Raw genomic sequence first — 16,522 nt, 5'->3', positions numbered from 1 at the left:
AATACCAAAAATTTGAAAAAAGAAGAACCCCAAAACACATTTTATTAGCAAATTGTATTATTTTCATCATACCTACCCATATTTACCAAAGAAATAATGCACCTAAAAGCAAGAAACATGAATGCACAAAAATTCCATATCATTAATGTTAGTAAACTCCGACTTATAATCTAATTCAATTTCTTTCAAGCCAGAGCTGAGGAAAAGTTCATGGGTCTCTTTTGATGACATACTTTCATTAAAAAAATTAAAACATCACTCTTTTGTAACCTTCAATGAATCAACAATCTAGGCATTAATCACTGACGGCTACTAATATCACAAAAAGAGAGACAACCAGACATTATGGGCCTCCTGATGAAAGAATACACCACCACCAGGGATCTTGCCATACAGCGACTAGCCTGATCAAGGCAATATGCAGGAAAAGTAAGGAGAAAAGGAGACATGCTGAACAGTACTGTGAGGAGTCAGAGAAAATACAGACCGTGGAAAACTACAGAGATCAAACAAGTCAGATACTTGAACAGAAAGAAAAGAAAGGGATAGAAGGGGTACCTGTAAGTAAAAGACATTTAAAAATGTACAAGACTGACTACAATGTCTAGGGATGAACACATGGGTGATGAAACTATGAAGAAATGTGAGACAGTAATTGCTGTAACAGTCAATAAATAGTTGCTTTCAAGTGGAGGGAGGAAGCAATAACAAGGAAGGGGCACATGGGAGGGTTCTGGAATAGCTGACAAGGTAATTACAAAGGCTTTATGGGATTTCCCTTAACATAATTTGTGTTATGTTACGCTATCTATATTTTGTGGGGCTTCCCATACTTGTGTTTATTTTATAATAAAAGGTTTTTTGTTTTTTTTTTTAAGGCAACACTTTGCAAAGACTTTCTTTACATGTCTTCTGCTTTGTTTTTTTTTTTTTTAAATCTATCCCAATTTTACACTAACATTCTCTGCTTTGGAGTTGGAGGGAGTCTGCAGTATTAGCTTTGATCTTGCCTGTTTCATAGCACAGAACACTGGGACCAAAAATACAGTTTCCTGGTCAACGGAAACTTGAGTTTGTGGGCCAAATATTCAAGACTTAGCCAAGTCAGGAGTTCCTGTCGTGGCGCAGTGGAAGTGAATCTGACTAGGAACCATGAGGCCTCGATCAGTGGGTTAAGGATCCAGCATTGCCATGAGCTGTGGTGTAGGTTGCAGATGTAGCTCGGAGCTGGTGTTGCTGTGGCTCTGGCGTAGGCCGGCATCAACAGCTCCCATGAGACCCCTAGCCTGGGAACCTCCATGTGCCGCATGTGTGGTCCTAAAAAGATGAAAGAAAAGAAAAGGAACACTTTATACTAAGCAAAATACGTTTTAAATGCAGGCCAGCATCATTGAATAGTACCAAAAGCTAGATATGAGACTGTTTATATTTTTAAGGACACAAACTTTTTATTAAAAAGCAAAATATCCTTAAGTGTTATTCGCCTTTTAGGGACTGATTAGTCAAAGGATTAGATTCATACATATATGGTCATAAATGCTTTTAGTATGAACAAATTAAAAAAGTGAGAAAACAATACATTCACCACTGTCAGAACATGAAAAGATACGAAGATTGACTTCTGAAATCCAGGACAATTTTCATGCATGGGGTTTATAGGAATTATTGCTCCAGCACATGATTCTGAAGTTAACAATTTTCTTTTAAATAAATATACCAATACTTATACTGGTGATGTTTTTAAAACGGCCCTATCTCTTCTAATAACAATACTGTCGTTAAGAAAACTGCCTGAAAATTTTTTGAAATACACCTTCAAAATGTGTCAGAATGCACTTTGGCACATACTAAATTGTGGCAAATCATCACCATCAGAGAATTAGTGAAAACATTTTGAAACATATCTGTTGAAAGAGGTAGGTGAATATACTAGGTAACATCATTTTGGATCAAAACTAAGGGTTTATATTAAGTAATGACAATGTGTTTATTTTGGTGGTCATTAGCTGACTCTACAAGAAATTCAAGAGCCTCTAAAAAGGCTTTGAAAAATAAAACACTACCAAACAAAACCTATTACAGTAACATAATGAAGGCTATACTTTTTGTATTATTAGGTCTTTTAAAATGTATAATATTTTATACAGGATAATACACACACACACAATTATTAGGGGATGGTTAAATTTAATAAAAATGTTAATCCTAAGCATTTTAAATACTGAATAGTTTCTAGCTTCCAAAACTGAACTTGAGGGTACCAGAAAATCACCTTATTGTATATAGCAAATAGGAGTATGTTCTGCTACATATGCTGAATTCTAAACTAAGTTTCCTATCACATCTGAATACTGTACTTCTTTATCATACCTTCCCCAGAATAATACTCAGTCGGAACAATATTCTCATCCCATATGATTTTCTCAGTTGGATACAAAGGCATCTGGTTCAACTGCTGAATCTGGGAAATTCGACGTTCATGACGAGATACCTAAAAGAAACAGATTTAGAGAGTTAGAAGCATCTTTTTCTTAATCAAAATAATTTATGGAGACATTCACCATAAGCATAGAATGAGAAGTTTCGTGTCTTTCAGTTACTGTTGCACTTAACAAGAGATTCTCCCCCTCCCTTTCTATTTTCTCCATAAATCAAAGACGAAAGTACTGATTGTGACAGATTTGGAAATCAGACAGATCTGAATTCAACTCCCAGCACCTCTACTTAGGAGCTATGTGAAAGCTGGACAAGTTACTTCAACCTCCCCAGTCTGTGTTTCCCCTTCAGTAGAACAGATTAGAATGCCATCCTCTTCCTAGGTTTCTTATGAAAATGAAATGGAACACTGTAAAATGGTGTCAAAGTGCCGGGCACCTTAGAAACCACAGCACAGAGCATTCACCAATGTAAAGGAAAAATAGGAGCCCTAGGTCCTAGATTACGGTTTTTATTAAAACTATATAAGATCCAGGTAAGTTTAATTAAGAACTTGTTACAGTTTTCTTTGAACACTGAGAGTTGGACTTGATGATCTCTATGTACCCCCTCCATTGTTAATTTCATAGGGACACAGAAATGTTTGTTACCTAATTAAGAGGTGCTAAAATAATGATATATTTGAGAAACATGTCACATTCTTTTCAGTAGAGATAGCACTGTTTTAGCAAAGAAGATTGTGTGGTATCATCTAAACAACATGCATATTTCAACTCTTTAATCAAAATTTGGTTGGATATTATAAGACTCTAAAGCCTGAGAAAATCCTTTAAGAGAGGGGAGGAAAGATAATGCTGTAGGTGCTATAAATTTTTAAAACTGTTTTCTTTGGACATAATTATATAAATTTTAAGGATGAAATCTTAACTATTAGACCCTAAAAAGCATAGGTAGGATCAACTTTATACTCAAACCCATTTTCCATTAGAAAGGTTCCTAAAAAAAAAACCCTCATTTCTTTCTATAGTAAGGATTTATTATTAATCTCCAAAAGCTGACCTACCAGAGAAGATTTTACATTGTCAGAAAATAGGACAAGGAATTTTTAGAAAGCACTTGCAGTCAGAGACAATGAAAAGTGATTTGTAAGAAGAGAGGCAAGACATACATTTCATGCAAGTAAATATATCAGTAAAAAAGTATTTTCCATACTTGAGTTAATTTAAAACCCTTCCCAAAGATTTCTCTCCAAATGGTACTTAAACATCTGTCCCCAGGCTTAAAACACCTGCTACAAATTGCTCCTGTTACTACTCCAAAACAAGCATATCATCTTCCTCTCTACAGCAAGGAACTGTATTTTACACCCTATATTAGAAGTACTAGCTTGAAATATCACAAAACCATATGTCCATTATTGTATGTGTAAAAAAAAAATGTATATACACAACTATGCAGTGTATGCTTGTATAGGTATAAAAATAGTTTGAAACACCTAAAAGACAAGTCAACCTTATAGCAGTCAGGTAACCAAAAATTAAAACAAGTTACTTTTTTAAACCCATGAGACTGACAAGATTGGGACAACTCATAGCATCCAAGGCTGATAAAAGCTTAGGAGACATACTTTAATACACTGTTGATGGGAATATAGAGCTTTTGCAGGATAGTTAGGCTGTATCTTTTATCTTTTTATAAATGCTTTAATCAAATAATTTCACTTCTAGGTACTTCTTCTAAATGTCCACACACGGGCTCAAAGAGGCATGTATAAAGGTTGTATCATTATTTGTAATAGTGACAATTGCAAACAACTTAGATATTTACAGTGGGGTATGGTTAAACACTCATTCACTTTGTAAAATATTTTATGGAAGTTTAAAAAAATAAGGTATATTCCTTCCCCTCAATTTTGCTGTGAACCTAAAACTGCACTAAAAACAAAAACAAAAACAAAAACAAAAACTTGGAGTTCCTATTGTGGCACAGTGGAAACGAATCCTACTAGTATTCATGAGGATGTGGGTTCGACCCCTGGCCTCGCTCAGTGGGTCAGGGATCCAGCTTTGCCATGAGCTATGGTGTAGGCTGTAGATGAGGCTCTGATCCCATGCTGCTATGGCTGTGGCGTAGGCCAGCAGCTGTAGCTCTGATTCAACCCCTAGCCTGAAAACTTCCATACACTACACCTGCAGCCCTAAAAAACAAACAACAACAAAAACCCCCCAAAAACCAAAAATGTTTTAGTTTGAGAGTTAATGCTCAGACTAATACTCATTTCTCAAAATGATTGGGAAATTCCTTAGAATTCCTAAGCCACTTAGTGAAAACTTTTACTATTTCTAAACATTCCTGAGTTCTTTAGTGATACAAGTATGGTTTAATATTCAAGGTACTATATTTAAATAATAACTGTAAAAATAAATAGACACAAATACATATGTATTATCTTGTGTGTGTGTGTGTGTGTAGGTATAACTGCGATCTCTGAAAGGCAGGAATGGTACCAGTTATCTCTGTGCCTGAATCCAGTTTCTGGCGCAGACATTGCTCATAAATATTTGCATAGAATGAATCCATGCCATAAAGCAGTTTTAAGAGGTAAGAGACCTGAAAAAAGAAATCTAAGAGATGAAAAAAAGTGATAAAAATCAAATGATGATATAAATACAAAACGAGAAGGAATTACCTACTAATTTTCAGCATCTCCCAAAATCTATCTGTACAACCTACCTCCTTAAGAATGATTCATAAAGGAGGAAACACCACATGTAAAATGCAAAGAGCATTAATATTTACCAACAATTCTAGAAGAAATTCTTTATCAAAAGTTGTGTCTTCAGCTTTAGGAAGCGTTGGTAACAAGCAGAGGTATGATGCCACCTGGTGCAGTGTATTTGAACTGCAGAATAAAGAATATTCAGATCAGAATATTTTGTTCTTGATTTTTTTTTTTTAATGGCTACATCCGCAACATAGGAAAATTCTCAGGCCAGGGATTGAATCTGAACCGCAACTCCAACTTAAAACAAAACTGTGGCAACAATGGATCCCTTCACCCACTGCACAGGGCCAGGGATGGAACCCATGACCCAAACTGCTGCAGTCAGCTTCTGAACCCACTGTGCCAGAGTGGGAACTCTCAACATACTTCATTTTTGAAACATAGTTTTATAGGTTGTTTAAAAAGTTTTGCCTAGAAAATATAAGCCTGTGACATGAACAACAAATACATGAAATCAGCAGTGAAAGTTAAACCCGTAGTACAGCATTCTCAAAGTATCTTCTGTAAACCTCTTGTGGTCCCCAAGATGGTTTCGGGGAGTCTGCAAAGACAGCACTTTTTCCTACTAATCTCAAGACATTATTTAGGTTTTTTATTTTCACTGTTTTAACATGAACAGTGATAGTGCAAAATGTAAGGGATGTCATTATCATTTAAACTTGCTTTTCCCTAATTACAAATGATGCCTAATGATGCTAGCTAGGTATCTTTCTATAGGCTTACTGAAATCTATATATCATCTTTGGTGAAGTATCTATTCAAATCTACAGTCATTTTTTAATTAAATTGTTTTCTTATTACTGAGATCCCAGACTTCTGGATACCAGTGCATTATCAAATACGTACGTAATATTTTCTCCGAGTTTGGGATTTTTCTTCATTCTCTTAACAATGTCTTATAAACAGAAATTTCAAATTTTAATGAAGTCCAATTTACCAGTTTTTTTTTTCCTTTAATGGACTATGCCTTGGTGTCTAAAGAAATCTTTCTGCAAAGTGCAATCACAAGATTTTCCCCTACATTTTCTAAATATAAGCTTTAATTTTGATATTTAGGTCCATGATTCACTTTGAGTTAATGTGTGTATATGATGTGAGGAATGGGTTGTTTCATACTTTGCATATAGATGTCCGATTGTTCTGGCACCACTGTTGAAATTATCCTTTTTCCATTGAGTTGCCTTCGCAGCTTAGTCAAAAAACCAACTAACATACATATGTGGTCTATTTCTGAACTTGACCCTGTCTCAGTGATCTATATGTCTACCCTGTTTTAAAAACCACAATGTCTTGATTACTGTAACTTTACAGTAAGTCTTGAAATTAGGTAGTGGAAACTTCCAACGCTGCTCTTTTCCAAAATGGTTTTGACTATTCTAATTCCTTTAACTTTTCATAGTAGTTTAAGAATAAGCCTGTCAGTTCCTATAAAATATCCTGCTGAGATTCTGACTAAAACTGAACTATATCTATAGATCAATCGGGCAGAATTCACACCTTCACTGAGTCTTCTCATCCACGAAATATATATCTTATATCTCCCCATTTTTAAAATCAATTAACTTTCATTGCAATGACTCTTCCTTGATATGGTTTCAGATACCACAATGAAACTAACTTTTAAGAAACTACAACTGTTAAGTTTTGATATTTATCAAAGAGTAATATTCCTAATGACTTGTAAAAGCTATTAAAATACACTTCCCTCTGTGTAAGACTGGATTTTCTTCATTTATTTTAGTCAAAATAACACCTTACAACACTGAATCCAGCAGCAGACCTGCAAATCCAAGTGTCTTTAATTAATGCAGACAATAAAGAGATTTGCAAAAATGTAAAACACTGCTACTCTTATTATGTACTTTCTTCATTTTGGAGAATATATTTTTCATTAACAATAGGTATGCTAATATAAAATGGATTTTAATTGATTTTTTAAATAACTATTTAAAGTTTCTTCAGTTTTAATTTCTAGTACAGTAAATATAATGGCTATAATCCACATTAAAAAAAGTTGAGATACCCAGTAATTTGTAAGCATGTAAAGGAGCTCTCTGAATTCCTCAGATAGATTATACAGCTAAATTAAATGTTAAAAAAACCCTACAAAAATGCTTTAAAAATATACTATTATTGTAATCTTTTGGTGAAGAAGGTCTTCTAAATAAAGTATTTGTTATTGTTATTAAAAAGAAGATTGAGAAGTTCCTGCTGGGGCACAGTGGATTAACAACACAGCTTACTCTGTGGAGGCGCTGGTTTGATCCCTAGCCCTATAAAGTGGGTTAAGAATCTCACATTGCTGCAGCTGAGGCATAGGTTGCAGCTTGGGCCTGTATTCAGTCCCTGACCTGGAAACATCCATATGCTGTGGGTGCAGCAGAAAAAGAAAAAAAAAAAAGAAAGAAAGAAAAGACGATTCCAAGATGTGACTGAAAAGTAAGATATGTGTAATGACAAAATATACCATAAACAAAGTTTAAAAGTTAAATGAGAACTAAGAGAAAATAACTGCAACACAAATGAAACAAAACATTAGTATCCAGAATCCATAAAGGTTCCTTATTTTAAAAACAAACAAACAATAAAATGACAAACAATGGAATATAAAATAGAAAAGGCTAACAACCAAAAAACTACATATAATCAAAGAATGCAAAGTAAAACAATGAGAATTTTTCTATCCTTGGATTGGCAAAAATGAAAGACTAGTTTACCTAGTGTTGGTAGGGAGAGAAATAAATCCTCATACACTGTTGATTTAAGTCTGTAAGTGGCAATTTTTGAAAGATAATTGTGTGATATATAACAAATTTTAAACACATAGCCCTTCTGAGTCGGTCATCTGCTTCCAAGAATCAGTATTAAAAGTTTTTAAATATAAGTAAAAAGAATGTTCATTATTGATTATAGCCAAAACTAAGAATTAGGAGTTCCTGTCATGGCTCAGTGGAAACGCATCAGATTAGGAACCATGAGGTTGCGGCCTCGCTCAGTGGGTTAAGGATCTGCCATTGTTGTGAGCTGTAGTGTAGGTCGCAGATGCAGCTTGGATCTGTCATTGCTGTGGCTGTGGCGTAGGCCAGTGGCTACAACTCTGATTAGACCCCTAGCCTGGGAACCTCCACATGTCACAGACAAGACAAAAGACAAAAAAAAAAAAAAAAAAAAAAATTAAGAATTAAAGATCGGGAGTTCCCGTCGTGGCGCAGTGGTTAACGAATCCGACTAGGAACCATGAGGTTGCGGGTTCGGTCCCTGCTCTTGCTCAGTGGGTTAACGATCCGGCGTTGCCGTGAGCTGTGGTGTAGGTTGCAGACGCGGCTCGGATCCTGCGTTGCTGTGGCTCTGGCGTAGGCCGGTGGCTACAGCTCCAATTCAACCCCTAGCCTGGGAACCTCCATATGCCGCGGGAGCGGCCCAAGAAATAGCAACAACAACAACGACAAAAAGACCAAAAAAAAAAAAAAAAAAAAAAAAAAAATTAAAGATCATCAAAAGAGAGTGACTAAAAAAATAGCATTGTGGGCCTGTTCAATGGAACTCAATGCCTTTATATTATAAGTTATTATACCCTCATATGAAAATCAACAACCAAACCAATTTCAGTTCAGTTCAAATAAACAGCCAATTAACTAAACATAAATTCTCCCTAGAGTTAAGGAAAACAGGGAGATAACAGAACACAGTGGTCAAAAGTTAGGGCTCTGAATAAAAAAGAATGCATTTTGCCATTTGCAACAACATCGATGGATCCTGGGACCAATATGTTAAGTGAAATAAAGTCAGAAAGAGAAAGAGAAATATTGCATAATCTCAATTATAACCAAAATTTAATAAAAACAAAACAAAACAAAACAACAACAAAAAAAAAAGCCCTAAAACCAAGTTCACGGAAACAGAGAACAGACTGGTGCTTGCCCAAGGTGGAGGGTAGGCAAAATAATGAAGGAGATCAAAAGGCACAAAATTCCAATTATAAAATAAAATAAATGATGTAATGTACAGCACAGTGACTGTAATCAGTAATACTGTATTGCCTATCTGGAAGTTGCTTAGAAAGTATATCTTATAAATTCTCACCATAAGACCAAGAAAGTTCCATATTTATGGAGATGAACGTTACCTGGACTCGTGGTGACCAATTTCACAAAATAAATACAAGTATTAAATCATTATGCTGTACACCTGAAACTAATAGAATGTTTTATGTCAACTATACCTTGTAACTATATATATAAAGTATTAGGGCTCAGAAATTAGACTACTTCGGTTCAAATCCTATCTCTGCCACTTATTGCTGTTGCTGTGTGACTCAGGCAAAGTACTTAACTATTCTGTACCTCAGTTACTTCATATGTAAAATGGTACCTACTCCTCCCACATGAATGTTCAGAGTATTATTTACATACCAGTAGAGTACCTACCACAAAATAAATAAATATATGCTATCACTGCTATTTTCAAAAAAGTTTATTAGTAGACAGAGATGTCAGAGAATATTAACAAGTTAATAAATTTTGTCTTTTGTCTTTTTTTGTTGTTGTTGTTGCTATTTCTTGGGCCGCTCCTGCGGCATATGGAGGTTCCCAGGCTAGGGGTCCAATCGGAGCTGTAGCCACCAGCCTACGCCAGAGCCACAGCAACGCGGGATCCGAGCCGCGTCTGCAACCTACACCACAGCTCACAGCAATGCCGGATCGTTAACCCACTGAGCAAGGGCAGGGATCGAACCCGCAACCTCATGGTTCCTAGTCGGATTCGTTAACCACTGCGCCACGACGGGAACTCCCAAGTTAATAAATTTTAAACATGTAAAAACTTTCCTATGTCTTGCCTCTGATATCACATATGATGAAATTTACCAGTTTCTGCTGTATATTGTTTATGAATGACGGATACCAACTTTATTTTCTACTCTAAAAAATTTAACTAAGAAAAATGTGTAAGTTCCCCAAAAAAAACTTTTTACCAAAAAAAGAGATGCATAATTATATTTAAATGAATCAACGATAACAAATGCTAGAGAGAAGCACTAGTTCTAGCTGTCAATAACACTCATGCAACAAGTAACATCACTTAAGCACTGCAAAAATAACTAAGAGCAAAAAAGAACATTAAAATTTGGCTGTCCCTTCATATTGCCTTACCTAAGAGGTCCAAAAAATTTGACCAACGATTCCCGGGTATCTACTTCTGCCACATTTGAGAGGGCGAAATCATAGAGTTCAGGGAAATGCGCAAAAGCAGCTCTCTAGAAAAGAACAGCCAAAAAAAAAAATTAATGTCTACATATTAATATAGTAAATTGCAACCTATATACTGTATAATGGAAAATATTTTTTAAAAAACACAGGCACTTCTGTTTCTTATATGCTTTTCATATGTGAACTATGCCTTATCCAAAAGCAACAGATACAATGGGAAAAAAAACAGAACTGTTCTAGTAGGAGTATAAAAACAAAGAGTTCAACATTTAGTTTTTGCTTTCTAAAATTGTATTTTGAACATACATGAAAGTAGCCATAAAGGCCAGCTTCACTGACAGTAGAAGAGAAAAACCAAACAAAGCACTTTATTACCAAGAATTGGCCTGGAGTTCGCATTGTGGCTCAGTGGAAATGAACAGGACAAGTATCCATGAAGATGTGGGTTTGAACCTGGCCCCACCCAGTGGGTTAAGGATCTGGTGTTGCTGTGAGCTGTGGTGCAGGTCGCAGATGTAGCTCGGATCCTACGTTGCTGCGGCTGTGGCATAGGCCAGCAGCTGTAGATGTGACTTGACCCCTAACCTAGGAACTTCCATTTGCTGTACCTGTAGCCCTAAAAAAAAAACAATTGGCCTAACAAAACTAAAAGAAAGTCCCAAGGGCAATTCTTACCCAAGAGGTATCTTGAGGGAGAGGCCAACAACATAGTGTGCTTTACTGTGGAACTCTGGGAAGAGAGAACCTCAAAGGGTAAGTAACACCTCCAACCAACATGGGGTGAGCTGCTATAAAACACGAAAAGAAGCATGGTGCTGATTTGGTTAAGTGTGTGTGAGATAACATCCTAGACTTCCTTAATGCCAATGTGGTACAAAAGATGAACCAAAATTTTCAAGTGCTCCATAGTGGATGACACAAAAGGTTGCCAAGGTGATGGATGAGTCTGCCATGAAATTAGTACAGGCAATGGCAAAGCAACACTGCAGTCCAAGCCTGAAAGTGACCTAAGTTTGGAAATGAAGCCAAGTCAGCTCTCAAGAGGACTCCAGCACCATCAAGAACAAGGCTGGGAGTTCCCGTCATGGCACAGTGGTTAACGAATCCGACTAGGAACCATGAGGTTGCGGGTTCGGTCCCTGATCTTGCTCAGTGGGTTAACGATCCGGCGTTGCCGTGAGCTGTGGTGTAGGTTGCAGACGCGGCTCGGATCCCGCGTTGCTGTGGCTCTGGCGTAGGCTGGTGGCTACAGCTCCGATTGGACCCCTAGCCTGGGAACCTCCATATGCCGCGGGAGCGGCCCAAGAAATAGCAACAACAACAACAACAAAAAAGACAAAAAAAAAAAAAAAAAAAAGAACAAGGCTGGGCCTCATCAGTAGGTCATCATGTCTTACTGGTGCCAAGAGAATGACACACTACACCAGCCATGGTCACTTCAACGGCAGAGGCGGAAGCACAAAAATGCTGATACCCTGCAAAAAGCAGGAAGATGTCTGAGCTGGGACAGTATGTAAATCACTCCTCTTCCAAACAAGGAGGCTATCTCAGTGTCTCCACCTCCCCAGATGCCATTTTGAGAAAGAAGAGGTAAAGCAGAGACCCCTTGAGAGATAGTGGAACTGATTATGAAAGACAATTTGAACTTAAGTTTAACTGGGTCATTAGTCAAAAAAAGACTCTTTAAAATCATTTAAAATTAAGGTTTAATAAAAACTTCAGAGTTCCTGTTGTGGCACAGCGGAAACAAATCCGACTAGGAACCATGATATTGCAGGTTCGATCCCTGGCCTCACTCAGTGGGTTGAAGATCCAGCGTTGCCGTGAGCTGTGGTGTAGGTCACAGATGCAGCTCGGATCTGGCGTTGCTGTTGCTGTGGCTGTGGTGCAGGCCGGCGGCTACAGCTCAGATTAGACCCCCTAGCCAGATTAGATTAGAACCTCTATATGCACAGGTGCGGCCCTAAAAAGACAAAAGACAAAAACAAAAACAAAAACAAAAACACAGCTTCTTTCTGCCACCAGACAAAACTGAGGTTAAGAACAAAATAAGATGAGTGATAAAAACAAATAAAGGTACTTTGGGGGTAACCTAAGCCAGACTGGTAAATTTCAGTCCTATTGTACATGTTTATCTATAAAATGTACAAAATACTGAACCGTACTTTGTCAAGCTGAAATATTCTTTCATAAAATAAAACATATTTAAGAATTCCCACAGAGGGTTAAGAATCTGACTGCACTGGCTCAGGTCCCTGAGGGAGACAGCTGTTTGATCCTTGGTCTAGCACAGTAGGTTGGAGGATCCAGCACTGCCACTGCTGCAGCTTGGATTCAATCTGTGGCCCAGGAACTTCCATATGCTTCAGGCACAGCCATTAAAACAAACAAATGCCCATGGTTAAACGAAGCAAACTGGCCCAGTAACTAATACTTCTGAGTATCAGTATATTGATTCTCAAGATGGAGGACTATAACAGAAAGCCTTCTTTTTCATGAATTCATCAGAATTAGCAATATTTTAAAAATTCAAGAAGAACACACCATTAAATTAGTATCTTTTCCTACTTGTATTACACAAACCCTAAATTATTTACAATCCATCTTCATGAAGCAGAAGCAAAAGCTATAATAACATTTCAATTACCTGTAGAGAAGTAATTCTATCATAGTGAATTGTAGTCATCTCATTCTCTGTCAGAGCATTTCCAGTCTGGTCATTAATCTCAAAACCAGTATAGAACTTAAGCATGTCCAAAAGCTGAAAGGATACATTTAAATTAATAAACTGTGTAAACACAAGAGCAAGAAAGCATGAACAAACACTATTAAAAATAATAAGCAAGTTCATATACCTTCTCAGAGGCACTGAAAAGCTTTGGAATGTAAAAATTGACAAACATTTCAGAACATACACAAACACGTTTTATTTGTGTGATAATAAAATATGTGCCTTGTGAATAAATTAAGTCTATTTATAGAAAACTACATATTTCAATACTAAAGAGGTATTATGGATCTAATCAAAGGAAGTCCATCATTTTAATGGGAAAAAAAATTGTATCACTGCAATTTACAGAATGATACCACTAGAGGGAACTCCTAAGGTGTTTTACTTAGGCCAGTTAGATTTTCTGAATGAGGGTTTCACAGTTCGCTCTGTGTTTCTATTAGGAAAAACAGCAAGGTGGGAAAGGATAGGTTATTCATTCCTCTCTTCAGTCTCCATGGCCATCAAGTCCTTTCTTTGGCTTAGTTCCTGCTGCTAATGAAGACCTGCCTTCCTACTGTGGTGGCAGCATCAACAGAACTTGGAACTACATTCACCCCATATTTTTATTACTCTTCATTCTAATCTATGGCAGATCAGATACTAGGATCTGAATACATGTGAAAAATCACTGGATAGAGATTTAATAAGAGAATGGGGGAAAAATGAATGCTCAAAGGTACAAGATAAAAGAACTTAAGAGTATGCAAACCCACACACAAATTGTATCTCCAACTACGCCCTCATTGAAAGGCAAGTGTAAGAAGTCTGTTAAAGACTTTTCCTCTGGATGGCACTACAGGTTATGGGAAATCCTAATACTTTGTCTTCCTACCCAAGGCAATAAACAAAGTGCATTTGCGTTCTGACTGAAGGCAGCAGACCAAGTGCATACACGTACTTCCACACTATCAACTGCCTCTGTCACCATCAAATTATGGAAATACAGCCATGGTATTAGGGCACAGTTTGCTCACAATTAATGTTCATCATCCATTATACTGCACAGTAGTTACTGACATAAAATCAAAATATGAGTATGTGAGACTACACTGCACATAATTTAGTCCAATAACAAAATAACATATGATTAACAAAAGGTTATAATACTAGTTATAATTATTTATTATATAATTATATATAATTATTATATTATATATAATATAATAAAGGTTAAAATTACTAGAGGCCATTTACACAAGAATGCATTCTTTTTGTATATTAAGACTTGGTTTAACTTTAAAATGACTAATTTACATCATTTAATTAAATATTAAGCAAAATTTACTTTATGCCATGCCCCATATTCCCAGTTGCATGGCAAAGAAAGACGAGATCAATTTAGAAATGAAAACAATTAAGTATGTTCAGATATATCAGTGCTCACCTGGGAAAAAAGGTGGCCATCCTCTTCTCTGTGAACAAGATTGGAAAGGTAACAGTGAACCAAAAGGTGGGAGTCATCCAGGATGGTATTAAACCAGCGTCTTGTAGGGAGTAGGGCCTAGAGAAAATAAACACCATAGAAATAAGTCTGCCTGTTCTTCCAGCTAGAGGGGAAGTCTACTGATACTTAGCTCAGAAGTTAGTCACCTACAAAGTACCCTCAGCCCTGCAGAGACTCTGGGCATAAAGCAAGGGGTCTGGTCTATGTTATAAAGAACTCCAGTATGCTTCTAAATAAACTCCAGCATTGGAAGTGGAAGAAATCTCAGATATCTTGGCCAGTAGTTTTCAAACAAAATCCTGTATGAAATCCCGGTATGTACTGTGTGGAGGTTTAAAATGGAGAAAGGGGAGAGGAAACCCCTAAGTGGAGATTCCTTTTTCTGTTTCCTCTTCCCACACCCACCCTGTGATAGCCAGTAAGATGATGCTGAGAAACTGTGACAATCACAGCTTGGAAACCAGTAATCTAGTCAAATAACCTCATTTTAAAGAGGAGGCTACTGAGGTCCTCAGAGGTTAGTTATTGGCAGAGTTGGAATCTGAGTGAAGAGCTCATGAAGGACTGCTAGTTCCAGTTTCTAACCCTCATGTCTGGAAACAAACCCCACTCTCCTGATAAGGGACCAATAGACTGCATTTTCTTTCAATTTCCTGCATTATAAGAGGGAGAGGACAGCAAAGGAAATGAATTCAGTCTGAACTGCTCCAACTCTGCATCTGAACTTCTGCATCAAAATTTTGCATCTAATAGTATGAAATCGTTTTTAAGAATCTTAATTTTAAAGCAAGCGGCTATATCTTTCCTCATCAACAATATCAGGTACACTTAGAAACACTAGATTATTAAAGTAATGGCCATAAACCTGCAACTTCAGCCCCTACTTAAAACTCTAAAGGGACAATAAAATGTGACAGAAAATAAATTGTCATTGGCGGACTCTTGTTTAGTAACTTCACTAAATAATTTTTTGTATATAAACAGCAGCTATTTGACAGTCATCTGAAACTTCAAGGGTCAACTGCTTTTGACTTTCTTCTCTGTGAGTAACCTTGAGGCAATAAACATTTCATGTAACGTCATATGCTTATCTTAGCCTCCTTAATGATTATACAACTGAAAAGTCACTGTATACCTCTTACCTCTAGATCAATCATAAGTTCAATGAATCTTTCACAGTAATGAACTTTGTCCATAGTGACAGGATCTACACATAACAGAGAATATATGTTAGAATTTTCTCACTAAGTCATTCTATGGTACTATATCTTAAAATTAGCAGTTATTTAGTTACTTAAACAAGGTTATTTGTCTTATTCATCAGGACTGGACTGTGATTCAGAGTACAGAACTCACATATATTTTGAAAAAGGCAGGCCTTAACCTCATATTAAGCTCTTTAAATATTAGGAAATGAAAAACCTAGCTTGGATCAGAAACATATTTTAAAAATCATTATCTCCAAAAATATTTTTAACATGTTAATTTTAAAAAATCTGTACTGAATGGTTAGATTTCAAAAAAAAACTTGGAGACAGAAAAATCAGAAAGGCAATTGTATCTCAGTTCTTACTTATTTTCTTCAGACTAAACATCTAGAACTTCTTTCATGTGCAAAAATATATACACGTACGCGTACCTACACTCATACAAAGATACATATGTATCTTTAGAATGCACAAAAAATGTGTGGGAAAGACATACAACAAATTAATTAAAGGGACAATTTTGTGACTTTTTTTCACTTTGTATTAACTTTTTTTTTAAATGGCCTCACCACAGCATTTGAAAGTTCCTGGGCCAGGGATTGAGTCCAAATCACAGCTGTGACCTATGCCGCAGCTGCAGTAATGCCAGATCCTTTAATCCACTGCGCT

At 36.5% G+C, this 16,522-nt stretch overlaps 1 protein-coding gene across 5 annotated transcripts in view; it reads right to left on the bottom strand.

Annotated features, from left to right (window-relative positions):
• The window catches only part of AQR (aquarius intron-binding spliceosomal factor), a 97,929-nt gene that overhangs the window by 59,130 nt on the left and 22,277 nt on the right, over positions 1-16,522 (bottom strand). For all 5 annotated transcript variants that reach the window (XR_014814538.1, XR_014814534.1, XM_084975059.1 and 2 more), the window contains exons 10-15: positions 15,788-15,852; positions 14,586-14,702; positions 13,076-13,189; positions 10,372-10,475; positions 5,236-5,338; positions 2,371-2,491 (exon numbers count right to left, since the gene is read on the bottom strand). Coding sequence is in view for 3 of the 5 variants with exons in the window: in XM_084975059.1 (XP_084831185.1) it covers positions 2,371-2,491; positions 5,236-5,338; positions 10,372-10,475; positions 13,076-13,189; positions 14,586-14,702; positions 15,788-15,852 (624 nt within the window). In the remaining 2 variants the exon portion in view is untranslated. The remainder of the gene's footprint in view (positions 1-2,370; positions 2,492-5,235; positions 5,339-10,371; positions 10,476-13,075; positions 13,190-14,585; positions 14,703-15,787; positions 15,853-16,522) is intronic.

Source organism: Sus scrofa, chromosome 1, assembly GCF_054392235.1.
Source record: "Sus scrofa isolate SSC_HxYL_T2T_F1_AM1 chromosome 1, Sscrofa_HxYL_maternal_Yorkshire_Landrace_v2.0, whole genome shotgun sequence".
Classification (NCBI taxonomy): Eukaryota; Metazoa; Chordata; class Mammalia; order Artiodactyla; family Suidae; genus Sus; species Sus scrofa.
This window is presented reverse-complemented; position numbering and strand designations above follow the sequence as displayed.